Source organism: Bacillus rossius, chromosome 15, assembly GCF_032445375.1.
Source record: "Bacillus rossius redtenbacheri isolate Brsri chromosome 15, Brsri_v3, whole genome shotgun sequence".
NCBI classification, from domain to species: Eukaryota; Metazoa; Arthropoda; class Insecta; order Phasmatodea; family Bacillidae; genus Bacillus; species Bacillus rossius.
In genome coordinates, this window is record NC_086342.1 from 22681636 (window position 1) to 22697602 (window position 15967).

General features: G+C 37.1%; 1 protein-coding gene across 1 annotated transcript in view; it reads left to right on the forward strand.

The window, feature by feature from the left end:
* LOC134539652 (uncharacterized) overlaps nucleotides 1–15967 on the forward strand; it is an 87671-nt gene that overhangs the window by 56629 nt on the left and 15075 nt on the right. Inside the window, exons 6-11 of the mRNA XM_063381839.1 lie at nucleotides 423–662; nucleotides 3259–3387; nucleotides 4892–5021; nucleotides 6615–6737; nucleotides 8802–8891; nucleotides 11444–11567. Coding sequence (XP_063237909.1) covers nucleotides 423–662; nucleotides 3259–3387; nucleotides 4892–5021; nucleotides 6615–6737; nucleotides 8802–8891; nucleotides 11444–11567 — 836 coding nt within the window. The remainder of the gene's footprint in view (nucleotides 1–422; nucleotides 663–3258; nucleotides 3388–4891; nucleotides 5022–6614; nucleotides 6738–8801; nucleotides 8892–11443; nucleotides 11568–15967) is intronic.

Sequence of the window (15967 nt, forward strand, 5' to 3'; positions counted from 1 at the left end):
CCAGCTACACTACCACCACCAAAAGTATGAAAGTTACCCTTTCCAAGGGAATACAATTCTATCGTCCCCAGCTACAGTCACGTGTTAAAAAAAATATTCATATACCCCCTCTGAACATAACGTCGGTTTACTTCTACCCAGTTGTATATTCCGGATGTGTTTGGTGTATTTTTTTCATTTTTTCATAGTGCATATGCTGATAAAACCTCATAAGTCAACTCTACTTAGTCTCTTTTCTATTCACAAATTATAAAACCTCGTATTTGTCAGTAGAAACCGTGCTCCAAAAGCTCATAAGATCTCCTGTAAAATTGACTGAAATGGAATTACGAGGTTTTAGAAGTAAGCCGACGATAACTGCCGTATCCCCCCACTGAAGTTTATGAAGGCAGTATCCACACGTGACGTGACCTTGGTTGTAGGTACCTGGTGGCCTTCAAGAACATGCTCCGCAGCATCGAGAACGTGGGCATCTCCATGGTGTACGGCATCCACTACTTCGGACGGGGACTCCTGCAGGGCAAGAACTACGTGAACTACGTGAAGCACGAGGCCCTGGGCAGCGACCTGCTAAACAGCTCGCTCAACCTGGTCCCGTCCATCAAGAAGATGTACCAGAACCTCACCAAGCACATGTCGGACTACGGCAGCATACAGAGGAGGTGAGCCGGCGTCAGGCTGACGCGGTCGTCAATACTGTCTACAAATCAGTCAAAGGATATTCGTAATTTTTTTGCTTTCTGGAAGTACCTACATGTGACGTCATCCAAGATGAAGTCGACACTAGCTCTCTACCTGGCAGCAAACATTGGAATCAAAATGGCGGTTGTGACGTCATTAGACATTGGCGTCTACAGCTGACGATCGCTACAGACGAAACTGGGTGAGGAGAGAGTAGGTATGCGTCGTTTGGAGGGTGTACCATAATCTCTCCCTGACACACTTACTGTGTACAATAATTTCCCCATGTACATTAATTCCCATTACAGCATTTCATATTATTAGTACGGGGTACCATAATTATTAAGCGTAAACGGGAATTGATTTTGGAGCCGGTCGCTCCCCCTAATTACTTTTGTTGTTGATGTTGTTGTTGTTGTTGTTGTTTTTGCTTTGAAAACGAACTCACGCGAATCATGTTGGATTTTTAACAAAACCTTAAAAAAACTGGTCAAGCATACAGAAAAAAAAATTCTTCTTCCATAAAAATGTACGTTTTCCCTGTTTGCAACTGGACCCAGAACTTATAAGCTTGAATCCAGTGTAGTTTCTATGAAGATACGGTGTTTTTGGATCATCATTTTAGGTATTATTTCCCTATAGGCTAGAACTCAAATACTGTGGAAAAATGTTTCGGATGGGTGGGAATGAACTGGCGAAGATGAGGAAGAATAGTATGAGCCACAGTTTACTCGGTGATAAGCCCTTAACCAAAGAAATATCATATCACAGTTACTCATTTGAGACATCTTAAAATTCAGTAACCATCTAAAAAGTGATTTTTGTTTGATTTTTCAGAGGATTTTGGAGTCCATTCTAAAGGTCATTGAAAATGCGAATTTTTTCCTCTCCTTATTCATGAACACTGAAGTACCGTCTATTTGAAAAAGAGGGTCCTAAAATAACTGCATACTTTGTATTAACATTATACCTTTAGTGCATGTAACGTTCTATTACGTTTACAAAAGCCGCACCTTGGTCTGAAGGTTTTTTCAACTCCAGCCCAAGTGTTTGGACTGAATGAAAGGGTTACTGTTTAGAATTTCTCCTTTCCAAAACTCATCTTTTCTTTCTGAAGCAATCAGTAGTTAGTTCAGTGAGCTGTTAGGAAGAGCAACACTGCTCGTAAACCTGCCTTTCTTATGCCACACCTTTTATGTATCACTGATTTATTGTGGCCACAGTGGTTGGCAACTTCGCCATCTCTTGTGCAAACAAGTAGATTATTCATGATATCCAATGACAGGAAACTTTATTGAGCCACTCTTTTCGAGCCACTATACTCAGATAGATATCGTAAAATAAAGTAAAATAAACCTTCTTGGTGGTTGTAAGAAGGCCGTTTGTATTGGAGCCGAACTGACTCTCAGACTGTTTCTTGGCCTACCCTTGTTTAAAGACCTTCTACTGGAATTATCTCCAATAATTTTGACGCAGCTCTCTTAGTGTTACTAGTGGTACCACGAGGAGGAGGATAGTCGTTTTTTTCTGCAGAAACTATTTGAACCTTCCTCAGAAAATGAACAGTGCAGTCTCTCGCACAAGAACATCTCATGAACCATCATATCCCATCATGTCCCACGATGTCCCCTCCATGTTTTACCATGTCTCACCATGTCCCACCATGTTTCATCATGTTCAAGTCCACGATGTCCTACCCGATCCCACCATTTCTTAACGTGCCCCACCATTTCCCACCATATTACACCATGTCGGGTATAGTCAGTGTCCTTAAACTAGGCTAAAATTTGATGGTTCTCAAAAATAGCACCAGTGTTACCCTTTCCAACAGTCATGTGAAAAGCATCACATGATGTTTGTTTCTTATTACAGACAGTCACATGATGTTTGTTGACAGAACAACAGTATCGCGAGGCTACGTAAACCATTCGTACTACTTTTGAGACAAGTTAAATGACACGTCTCACCTCTCCCCACATCAGAGACCTTCAGAGAAAAGACTTTACTCTGACCGCTAACTTTTGAGACAGCGCCCTTATACACATGGCCATTGTAAAACGTGGCCTGAAGTGAGGCCAGACGATTAAGTATAGTGTGGGAATTTTGGTGTCCATAAAAATGCAAACCATCGCCTTCCGTGTTTCCCACAATACGAATGTGGTCTCATTGTCTCTGACCCACAGCAAACAAATTCTTCCCTTCATTGTGGGCTATAGGCGAACTCTTGTAATATTTCCTTACCTTTAGTTGAGAATTTTTTAACAAACGTATTCCCTGATTATGTTTTAGACATCCTTGAAGAATGTTAATTTCCCTCAGACAATTTTAATAATTTGAACTATGCATGCTTGCACGTGCACATAACACGTTATTTAGTCTATACGAAATAACAGGAGTGGGTCTTATTATTCTTGGTGAAAAGTAATTTAGTTTTGAAGCTTAGGTACCACTTAAAATTGTTTTCAAGTGTTGTTTTATCAAACAATTAATTTAAATAATTTTATTACAGTAAAATTAAGATTATGTGTTTTAACATTAAATAAAAATAATATATTTCATTTACTTTACGTTTCTCAGGAAGACTTACATCTTGGAAAACAAGAATATATCAGCAGACGTCAACGACGCTATATATTATTTCGACAACATGGCTTCTTACGTTGACGAACTACGCAAACTTCAAGACGCGATCAGGGAGCTAATAAGGCAAGTAAACCTGCTAGTATACTGTATCACATTTAAATATTATGTAAGTTATGATACAGCGATGTCAACTAACCCCTTTACCATCTTAAATATTTTTAATGAACAGTCTTTCCCACATATGTGAAATTTTTACTAGTTCGTGAAGTTTTCTAGTTACTAATTAGAAGGGTTAAGTATTTTTCGCGACATAATTTGAATGCTCATTAGATCGCAATAAGACACCTTTTCAAAAACGGTTTCAGTAATTTTGTGCCAGCGACGTGATAGAATTATAAAGACTGTCGCGTCCACCATTTCTGTCATGCTGAGATCACAGATGTATGAAACACGAGTGGTTAAAAAAAAGGTGAGATAGTCTTTCAGCACTCGCCAGAGATGTGTGACATCTAACTTCGGTAACGAGCAAATTCATGTGTTCTCGTGTTGCAAATAAACTTGTAATATGCTTTACTTGCGTTATTTCATTGCTTGCGTAGTTTTAAAAAACCCCGGCTTTAGAAAAAAACAATGCCGAGCATGATAAATATTCGCATTTCAAGAATGTACCTTCCCAACCCGCAGCTATACTTGGCTGCCTTAATCCTAACTTTGATTCCCACCATCACCCGCAGATAGCAACACGAAACAGAACTGCTCCATTAAATGCACAAATAATAATAATAATAATAATACTTGAAAAATTCCAAACCCCGGCTATGGGTCTGATTTTTGACAAGGGAATATTTTTAAATACTTCCTATCGTATTAAATTTAAATAAACATGAATAATATAAAGTTCCCGCACACGCGAGATGACTATAAATTAAAACTAAGTATTAAAGAATAGTAGTACTATTATAAATTAGTATTTTTAATACCTTTGCGAATTTATGGACATTCGTTTCATAATAAACATTATTTATTTTACGTAAATTACAGGATATTGGCCTGCCTAGAATGAAATAATCAACCAATGCATTTAATAATAGGATACAGACAATATAAAGAAATAAAATATAGTCATATAGATTTTATTAAAACAAAATTAGTATAATCCAGTGATGTGTTGATTAAAAAAAGTTAAAACAAAACTTCCCACTCACGAGGTTTGAACCACGTCAAAAATAACCCTTTGAGCTTCTTAACCATGCGTTCTACTACTGTGCTATTGGGGCAGTAGGGATTTGGGAAGGAGACTATAATTATTACCAGTTTTATAACGTATTTATAACTTGATTAACTATGATTTTATTTTATCAAATATATTCCAGAATAGTTTCACTGTCATAAAGTTTCGTTTGGCAGACTAGTACGTTTGGTATGCGTAATAATGTTTACGAAAGTGACGATATACGGGCTTATTTTAATACATGTGTGGTACAATATCTTTGTATCACATTTCCGTTCATTGACTTCCGTTCCGTTTCCCACGAAACTACTCCTACCACATGACGCACACCTAGGGCTAAGATGTTTACACGCCAGTAACGTGCGACACCCAGTACGAGAAGACGCTCGTTCGCAGGGACCACGTGAACGACAACCTGGTGGAGGCGAGCCACCGCGAGGCGTACGGCGTCGCCATCCTGGTGCTGGTGCTGGTCGTGTCGCCCGTCATCATCATCCTCATGAGGAACGCCGTCGCCACCATCCAGGTCAGTCGGAGCTCACGGCCCGTCTCGAGCAGGCCGTGCCCCGTCTAGAGGAGGCCGTGCCCGCTTTCCCAGGTAGGCAGGGCCCGTGAAACCATATTGTAGTAAGACAATATCAGCAATGTCGCGACCGTGGTTATGAACAAGCCGGATAAAATACTTTCCCTGTAAATTTGAGATGCGTCTGCAGTTAGCTTACACCTAGTTGGATCCATGTTCATGGAGCGCTCGGGGTTGAAGCGGTCAGGGGATAGGTTCTAGAGGCTGATGCCGCCACCTTTCACTCGCTACTTGCTCTGAATAAAACGATGTTTTGGGGTACTGAAGGGACGGTCACTTCACCTAAAGTCATAACGAGGCCCGCGATGGTCGAGTGATCAGATCATTCACCTCCCATCCGATTCCCGAAAAGGAGGAAGGGGGGGGGGGGGTCTTGACCGGTTTCTTCACCAGTTGTAACCGTGGCGGACGTTGCCATAAGCGGTTCAGGGTTTTTTTGCCGATATTTTTAGGATACTCCCGTTTCCTTTCAACCCATTTATTTCCACCATTGCCCTATTGTCAACTCACAGAGTCACAGCAGAAGCATTCAAGTCACGGCCACAGGGGCAGTGTTAAAACGTTCAGTAAATTTACATCATTTTCAGTGAAGTACACACCTCAAAAAATCGGACAAATATCCGTACTTTCGGATAACTGTATATTAGTAGTAACTACGCTGGATTCTGACTTCCAACTTCGGACTTCTTGATTGTGTGTTAAGTATGGTAAACATGCATGCGGCAAGGAAATTTTTTTTTGTAGATTTATATCATTTTTAAAGAATTTGTGTGATTGTTGTTAGTTAATGTTCAAATGTAGTACCCCGAGCGAACGTAAATTGACGAGGATATACGTAAATTCTCAGAAATCCCTGCGTATTTTTTAAACATTTTATTTCATTTAAGGTAAAACGTTTTATTGGTGCACTGATTCATCGAACCTGCTGTTTCGGCACTGAAATGGACACGAAATGTCCTGGGACCGAGTCAATGGACCTAAAATTGTTTGACTGACAGGCAACAAGACGACAGTCATTTCGCCGACATTCATTTGTACAACAGTCGTTTAACCGTCCGCCATTTGACCGAAAACCCGAAAACTGATCTCACTGGGAACCTGTCTCAACTCTTTGAACGGGCAGTTGACCGATAGGCTGTAAACCAAAAAAGTCTTTTTTTCCGGGATGTCATTTATGCTAAAGGTGATTTTTTGAGTCATTTGGCGGAAAATCCGAAAATTTATCTGTTTGGGAAAATTGTTTCAACTCTTGCAACAGGCAGTTCACTGACGGGCAAGACCGAAAGTCATTATTCCGAGTGCCATTTATCCTAAAAGTTTGTTTGACTGTCAGCCATTAGACCAAAAGCCCGAAAACTCTTCTCATTGGGAAAATGCCTCAAATCTTTCAAAAGGCAGTTGACCGAATGCAGAAGACCGAAAGTTATTTACCGAAATGACATTAGATCGAAAAGACGTTTTACCGAAATTCCGGTCAAGTGACTTTTGTGTACGCTGAATCCTTCCCCGATGTTGTTTGGGCCCTCCGTGGCGCAGGTGTACTCGGTGAACCTGGCGCAGAAGGCGAAGGAGCTGAAGAAGGAGAAGAGGAAGAGCGACATGCTGCTCTTCCAGATGCTTCCCCCCAGCGTCGCCCAGCAGCTGAAGCAGACGCAGCAGGTAACGCCGGCAGATGGCGGAGAGACGCTGGCTTCACGTGCCGGGGGAGTTTCGGGGTTCCTGTGAGAACGTAACAGTTTTCGGGTCAAACAAACAGCCAAATGATTTCATTACTGACTTAATTTTCCTTTTGGCTTTTATGCCGACAAGGCAGGTTATTTGAGTAGCGATTTACAAACTGAACAAACATAAAACAAAAAATCCATTTCACAATATCCATAGTTTAACACTTAATCTTGTCTTCTGCACAAAAAAAATTCACTGGTTTACAACTAGCCAACAGAGTAATCAAATGTAGTAGTTTTTATCAATGTTAGCTTACAAATGATACTTCAAGAGGTATAACGTTTTTTTTTTTTTTTTTTTTAAGTTGTTAAATGTAACCTAGGCTGTAGCCGAAGGTGGTATCTGTCCCTCGTCTTTTCTTTTCGAGAGAACCTCCAGGGAAATTGCTAGGGTTGTTCCTCGCTAAAGTCTTTTCTCGTGTAACTTCTCCCGAAATTAAACCGTTCTCAGAAGACTTGCCAGTGATACCTATTTCCCAAATATCATTCGCAAAGCATCACATGATGTTTCTTTACGAACATGTTGTTTGTTTTCGTTTTAACGAACCCATTTATAAGCATAACAAATCAAGAAATATCAATCACAGAATATTTTTAAAAAAATTTCCTCGTGTTTTATACACTGTTAGCACGACGCGCAACAGCAAGGGATCAATCGATTTTTAATATTTTTATGTAGTTTTTCTTATTGTATGAGGAAACGTTATTTTTTCTTTATATCGGTTCAAAAAACAATTTTAAAATTTTTCTACCTATATTTTTACGAATCCCTTTATCTCGTTTTCTACTATACGGCAGTACACCGGGTTAATATCGGACTTCGATGTAATTGTCCACGATTATTCCAAGAGTAACCCACAAGATCCAAGAGTTCAACCTCGTAAAACACCTGCTTGCATGCACTCCTTTATGTTAAACTTTTATCAGGAAATTATTAATTGAATTATTGAAGTTTATACGCATTTGTGGCCATCGTCATAGTTAGCTTTGCTTGAGAGTTGTAGCCGCAATTCAGGCAAAGAATTCGCTGATGAACCATTGCCACTGCAACCACAAAGTCGGAATCTTTGGATTTATCTTGCATCCAATACTTCCTTATTTGTAGTACGTAATTCTTCCACCCAATCGTTCAGGGTGGACAAAAGCAATATATAGTGGACTACTTGTATCCTGAAAATGGCACTTCCTACCGAAATGTCTTGTTGGTGAACCTTTCACTGTAACGTAGCTAGAACCCACTTAGCTAAGATGATTATTTACTAAAGTATTTATGAAGCGTAGTAATTTTGGTCGTAAATATGAAATATTGACTTAAAAAGGAAACCATATGAGTAGGGACCGGGAAAATTCGCAGGTTCAATGACCTGTAGGATGAAGTCCATAGTTCTACGTACACTCGATCAAATGCCACCCACTCATTGGCTGCTGTCTTGTGAGACGTTCCAGCGTAGCAGCCTGTGATTCGATAAAGCTTTGGTTGGGTGTTTCTCATTGGCCCAGAGTCATCCAGGTGAGTTGTGAGCCAATGGCAGAGGCAGCACTGAGGTATAAAAACGATTTGTATTTTAGCCTATCGCGAAATGAATTCGCGAATTTTTCCGGTCTCTACATATGAGTGATTGCGTAGTAAGTCTTTTATGTGATTCTTAAGCTCTCCATATTGTTCGAGCATTTAACAAGCGGCCCCTGCCATTTCAGTGGCTTGTGAACTGACGTAGGCTGGATCCATCGGTCTTTAGCTGAGGAATGTGCATACAGGTGGGGCAGCCTAGGAAGGGACCGAGTTTAAGTCACGCTTTCCCCCCCCCCCCCCCCCCCCCACGCTTAGCCACTCCTAGTGGCACGCGTGCTAAGATTTGGTTTGTCAAGGTTTCAGCACGACTTATAAAAAAATAAACCCTCTCCGTCTACCTGTACCGTCAGTTAGTGTGGGGAGCAATACAGGATGTTTCATGGCCGATGTTCCACGCCTACAGTGAGTGCCCTCGCCGTGCTTCAGGTCCCGGCGGAGTACTACAGCGCGGTCACCGTGTACTTCAGCGACATCGTGGGCTTCACCGAGATCGCTGCGATCAGCACTCCGCTGGAGGTAACCAGGAGGAACTCAAAATACACTTACGGAAACTACCAACCACTGTTGAACCATTTTGCTTTATTCGTTATCTCATTTTGTTAAAAAAAAAAAATAAATAAATAAATAAATAAATAAATAAATAAATAAATAAAAAACTGCTTCTAAAGTTACGTATTGCTTTTTTTTTGCGTTTATAACAATTAGTCTTTTAATGGGATTTAAAGGGGGGCAAGTTTACATTTATTTTTAAAAAATCGTATTTTCGAAACTAATTATGTTTTATGAAAATTAAATAGTAAAAAAATTAACAAAATTATTATTCTACTTAATTTCAAAATTTATACCCTAAGGGTAAACGGGTAACGTTGGGAGTAAAGGAAAAAATATCCATATTACTGAATTCACTATATCTAACGGTTAGAAATTAAGACTGAACAACAATCAGATAGAGTTACGAATTATTTTTCAGTTTTTCCGGATTTCGTCTTTTAAGGGTGAGAAAAGGAAGTAATTTTTTTTGTATTCATAAAAAACCCATAGCTCCATTGCAAAGCTTATGTAAGGAACTTGGCATAAATAACGTAAATAAATAATTATGTAGAGTTCTTTCATCTTATACTCGACGTAAAATGGGTGAAGTGTAGTTGATTTTTTTTATTAAAAAAGTCTTATCTCTGAAGCTAATCAAGCATAATTTAAGTTATGTGGTATTATTTACAGACATGCAATATCTGCCAAATCTTTCTTACAGCATGCTGAAGTTTTACTTTTTAAAAGGTTGAATTTTAAAAATAGTGTTTTAACATTAAAAAATAATATTTTTTGATCAAATCAAAGTTATTTTAATAATAGGAAATATTTAAGAAACATACCTTAACTTACCTTTTCTTATTCAACATTTTACAAAATATCACCTCTTAAGTTGTAACAGGGGTTAATATAATTTAAAAAATAAAATTTTTATGAATCTATAAAATAATTATCGGCAAAATTAATTTTATCTCAATATAAATAAGTTTAGTATAATTTTTGGAGTTCACATCTATGGTTAACATGAAGAAAAGTTTTTATTTTGATTTTTGTTTAGTTAGTAGATATTTCCATATTTGTTTAGTTCTTAATGTTTACATTGGCATACCTGTGGGAAAAGAGGTGAGGGGTAAATAATTTGGGGATTTTGTTTAAGTAATATTAAGTAAACTCAGAATCAACTAATATGTTGTATAATAAATTTGATATCTGTATTTTTATATTTCAAATAAAGATGTGATTGTATCAAATATCCTTAAAAAATTAGAAAGCATTTGTAATAAGGTCCAATTATTTAATAATTATAAGAATATCTCTAACCATAGTAAATAATAGTTTCATTGTAAACGATGGCACAAACTCTGTTAAAATAATTTAGGTGCGGGTTTAAGAATTTGTTTTAAATTGTCCATTTCATGAAATTAAAAGGAGGTAAGTGTGATTTCATCAAGGTAAAATATTTCTTCGAGCACTCTGAAACAGAAGTTTTAACATCAGATACTGAATATATATATTTTAAAAAAGGGGGGGCCGTACGCATAAATTCTCCAAATATTATTCTTAAACAGTTATTTTATTAAATAAATATTTTATGCATCTGAAAATTTATTTTGAATTTTGTATTTATTCAGTAAAAATGTTTGGAATAAATCACATATTTTTTTTTAATGATGAGATTTTAGTAATACTCAGAAATAAGCCACAGCTTATTAGCTAGTTTGTGAAGAGTTAGTTTTAGTGCATGCACAAAAATTTTTGTTTTCAGTGTGAAATGTTTAGCCTTGCTTAAAATTTCAAGCAAATACCAACCACAAATGCTTCGAGGATGCAGGAACACATGACCAGTACCGGCAAGGGAGGCAATTTTTTTATAATTTCCGAAGGCAGACATTCTGTTTACTCCTTCGAGAAATTTTAAATTCTAGTGTTTCGTCTAGTTGCAGCAGTTAAGACTCCTCTCTGATGGGCCAAAAGTCCCAGATTATAATTCCCGTCAGGTCATGAATTTTTCATATGTTGTCAAGTCTGTAAGTTGTGTAATTCATTTACCTCTATACTGTGGAAAGTAATAGCAAACCACAAAGTATCATCCTAACAAGGGAACCCGAATGCAAGTGGTGTGTGCACGAAAAGCATATTTTAACTAGTTCCGTCACAGTATTTGTGTAGGGCCGTACATAACCGAACAGTAATAGGTTCCTGTGAATAGTCTTGATTGGAAAAGGGCCTGGTCAATCAGAATCCATATCCTAAGTAGCTGCAGTAGCCTTGACAGTGGCTAATTCTTGGATGAAAACAATTCATGATAACTGCGACAAAAAAAGTTCCAGATATTACTTCACCTTTGTTGAGATTTGTTTGCTTGTTTTTTTCTGTGGCTTCTCTGATTAACCTGTGGCTGTAGTCGGAAAAATTTTTCAAACTTTTGAGTTTGGTCAAAGAGGATTCCACGTCCTGTTTCATTGTATGTTCTTGCTACGTCTGGGCGATTTCTGTTGTGTTATGTTGTCCAGTAGGTAAATGTTTGCTTTTTCCAGGTTGTGACCTTCCTGAACACCATCTACAAGCACTTCGATGCCCGGATAGAGTGCTACGACGTGTATAAAGTGGAAACGATCGGCGACTCCTACATGGTAGCGTCTGGCTTGCCTGTTAGAAATGGTAAGCATTGCATTTGTTAATGGAAAGAAGTCGTCCGACGAGACATAAACCAACAACTTTCTCATGAAGGATTAACGCAGTAGAAGCTTGAACCAATGTTAGGGGTTTACGAATAACGCCAACCAATCATGCTAGGTGAATCTTACAAGAAAATAAGTGATTACTGAGGGAATTGCGCGCTCTTAAGGCTAAGTTCCACACGCCCAGTTGTTTTGTCATTAATAATTATTAAGAAAATTTCTGAAAATTTATTCCGATACGTCTCTTGTATTTGTTATTGAGTCATGAATTTTCTCACCATATATTTACTAAACGTTATTTCCGAAATTAAATCTCACGCAAATAATGATTATTATAAACACTTGCGTAATTTTTTACCGCTATAAAATAATATTTAGTAAGTATGTTAAAAAAATTTTAGATGAACATTCCAAATCATGCGCAAATACATTCCCCAATTTTTGTTGACGAGTGCTGCTATCTTCATGTTGAGGTCTAAAATTTTTCAGACGACCTCGTATGCATGTTTTTGTCTTAATTTCTCTTACAGTAATGTTTGCCGCGTGTTTTTTATGTTATTCGGAAACATCCTGTAAGTACGTGAAGCTTATTACGAGTTTATTTCTGTCTCCGGAATATATCCCTGTGAAACTGATCTTTACATTTTCATTAATTCGTCAATCAATAGGTACGGTGGTTTTCTTTCGAACACTTAGTTCTTGTTAACAGTGAACTAGCCGCATTGCCTTTATTAACGCAAAGTGTTAACACGCTGCAAAAATAAAGTGCAGGATAAGGTTTCTATCCCCCAGGATGGTCGTTTGCCTTTCGTGAGGACTGCATGAAATTAATGTAACTATTGTTCATTTACTTTACACTTTAAAACATTTTCACTACTGCATGTATGTTTGAAAATTAAAAATGCATCATGTATTATGTTTTAAATTTCAGTAATATTAATTAATGCTTCACATTATAAAACATCATTAATACTGAATAAGCATAAAAGCTCATTAATAACTAACAAGCAAAAGAAAGCAAGTGTTCTGTAATCGAATCGTCTAAAACATTCCATTAATTTTTTCCATTAAAATTATTCTACGTCCACCAGTCAATAAACATTACGAAATTACTGTGTGCACATAAGTTTACAGGCCCGTCATTTGTTGGAATTCGTTTCACAACTACGAAACAGAACTGACAACTTAACCGATTCTGTTAACGTTCCTGTTACATCAAGTTCCCTGTATTAAGAGGTAAATAACCTAAGACAAGAATTTATTTTAGCAGGAAGGGAGCATTTAGTACACTGCAGTACGCCACGCAGTTTTTTTTTCCCTTAAGTGTTCTCTTTGGAGCTGAGGAAATTTCTCTCCTCGCTCTTGGCTCTTCCGGGACAATTTGTCTTTCCTAACTGCTCCTGATAAGAAGGTCAAAGTTATTGGAAAGTAGGGAAGAAGGAAAGCAACGCAAAAAAAACAAAGCCTGGAGGAAGCTTTTAAATATCCCACCAGAGGGAGTTATTTATCGTTCATTCATGAGTTTTTAAACGCTCGTAACCCTTTCTTAAAGGTTTTTTTTTAGCAAATTTCTCCTTAAGTAACGTCGTCGCCCATATTTCAATAAGGTGCACTATAAAACATCGCATGCGGTACTAAAAATGTTGGTAAAAAAATTTTTCTCATATTCATTTCGAGCTTGTACAATTCAGCGTTAATTTACTTCGACACCCATCATGGAAATTAGGTTTTTGTAGTGATATATGTTAGGTCAAAACAACTGGCTGTTTGGTTAAACGTGAAATGTTTACGGCAGAGAGTGGCTTTTAAACGTATTGTAGGGGCTTTTAACGTATTGGAGTAACTTTTAACGTATTGGAGTGGCTTTTAACGTATTGGAGTGAAATAAAAGCGAGACAAAATGGAGCAGTGAAAGTTTGAGTACGTGTTCTAAAGAAGAGGCTCTCAAAGATGAGCCAGAAATGTTCCCACGAGCAACCTCTCTATTTTGATGTGATTGAAAAATCTAATTAGACTAGAGAATGTGCTCATATCTCCTCCCCTGTTACAAAAGAATTTGTGGGAAACTTGCTCGCCTCCCCTTCTCCTATGCACGTTGTACCACATTGCTAATTTTCCCCGAAATAAAAAATATCGATACTGAGGAAGCAAAAGATTTGAGTTTTACCAACCAGAAAAAAAAATATTTGCTTTTACAAAAGATTTCTTTGGAAACCAGTTGCCGAAAAATATTTTGTAATGCTGCGAGAAAGATATTGTAACTTTGCACAACTATGGTTAATTCTGTATATTTTAAATAATTTTTCGAGACAAAACATTATTACGAAAATTGACGCATATTCCACAGTTTGATTTGATTTTGTTTAACCTTGCTTATGACTATGCGCAGTTAATGCTGGAATGCTATTCGGGGAACGGTTAATAAATAACTACTAACTACTGGAGGTACTGGCAAACACAAAGCATGAATTCACGGGTAAGAATCCGAACCTAGTATAACTGCGAACACTATTTTGTACTGATATAGTTGTTTAAATGTAAATGTACAAATTTACAAATATTTGTGATTTACATGAATATTTATGTTCCATTTACAAAAAAAAATTGCATTAGCAGAACTACAGTACTTGGTTTTGCATGAGCAATTTTAGAGTTTTACCAAAAACGCTGGGGCATTGTTTGGTATCAAATCGAAACGTAAAAATAGAATGGTAATGATCGACAGTCAACAACGTAATCATAAGGTCCGATTGGAACTCACTCTACATTATTCAGTTTGTCTCCTGGGGAGTAGGAAACGTACACGACTCAGGATTGATTGACGAATTGAAGGTTACATACCTATTATAGCGAATTTGCAATGGTATTTAATAATACACGTAAATTTTACATTTCATCGTAATGAACTATATAAAAATTAAAAACAAGTAACGTTTATGGCCATGTGTGTATGTAGAACGCTTGAATACCGGTATGCAGTCATAATGCGTTTGAAAGGCCTATGTGCATGAGCACAATACATATTTAGACCTAATTGATATATGAGAATGGTCTGTTTGGTTAGGTAGGCTACATTTAATATACTTAAAAATAGTGTGGACGGTGAATTATGTTAGCTACCTTAGAGAATGATTCAAAAACATGTTAGGAAATAAAATAAAACTTTTTAAAAAATTTTTACAGTGGCTCTCATTTAATAAAACTGTTTTATGTCTTACTAATACAATAATGGTCTAAAATATTTTAGTAACTGCACATCAGACTGCAACCATAAGTTTATTTCTAAAATAAATATTTTTAACTATATTTCTTATAATTTTGTGCCACATGGCATAATTAAGCAAACTTTCAACATATATTTTTTAAGTTTAAATATTTGCTATACTAAAATCTTTTTATAGGTAACAGAACCATTCGAAAACATAACTTTAAATTACCTGTTGTAGAAATTCTTTCTTGGACCTGGAGTTGCAAGGTATTACATTATCCACATCGTATCAGTAAGAAATAACATTATTGTCAATTTTTAGAAATGGTATTTGGTAGAGTTAAAACTTTTTGAATTATTATTCAAATACCAAACATGCTCGAAACTATGGAACAAATTTCATTTGTTTTACAAACCACTTGTCAAATGTCACCACCTAGATAAGAGTGAGTAAAGTTGCACCTTTTGTTTTTATTTCAAATTATTAAACAATTTTAATAACGTGCAGAGCAGTAAAAGAGTTCCTAACGTTTATTTTTAGCAAATTTTGTTTAAGACATTTTAATTTTGAAGCATTAAATTTTATTGTTACCATGAAATGCGTCATTCGAATATTACTCGCAAGCTTCAAACAGTTTTCTCAAACATTCTCCCTACTGGAATTATGTTTACGGCCCTCGAGCAAGACAGAATAAACATCATTAGCTGAAACTAAATTCAAATCAAAAATTTCCTGAACATCCGCTAAAAACTGTTCCAAATATTCTGGTTCGAAGTCACTTAATATAGGCAGCTGTCTAAATAAAGGCTTGGGTAAGTGCTCACTCACTGTTGTACTAACTCTACCAACATTCTGAACATCAGCTGATTGAATGTTTAAGTCTGATTTTGTTGCGTACCTACGGGCCATCTGCCGCAGCTGGTCCATCACGTAATCTTCGGGTATGGTCGCAAGGAATTCGTTTCCCTATTCGTGTTACCGGTAAATTTCCCCCAGGGGGGGGGGGGGGGAGGGGGTTTATAGGAAGCTTACAGTTCACAGGGATGAGAGCCACTCCCGAACAATTCCGAAGTTCTCGGAAGTTTGCCGATCGCTCTTGAAAAAAAAAAAAAGAAACATCATTTTTCAAGGATTTGTATATTTTACGGTCAAAGATCATTTTAAATAACGC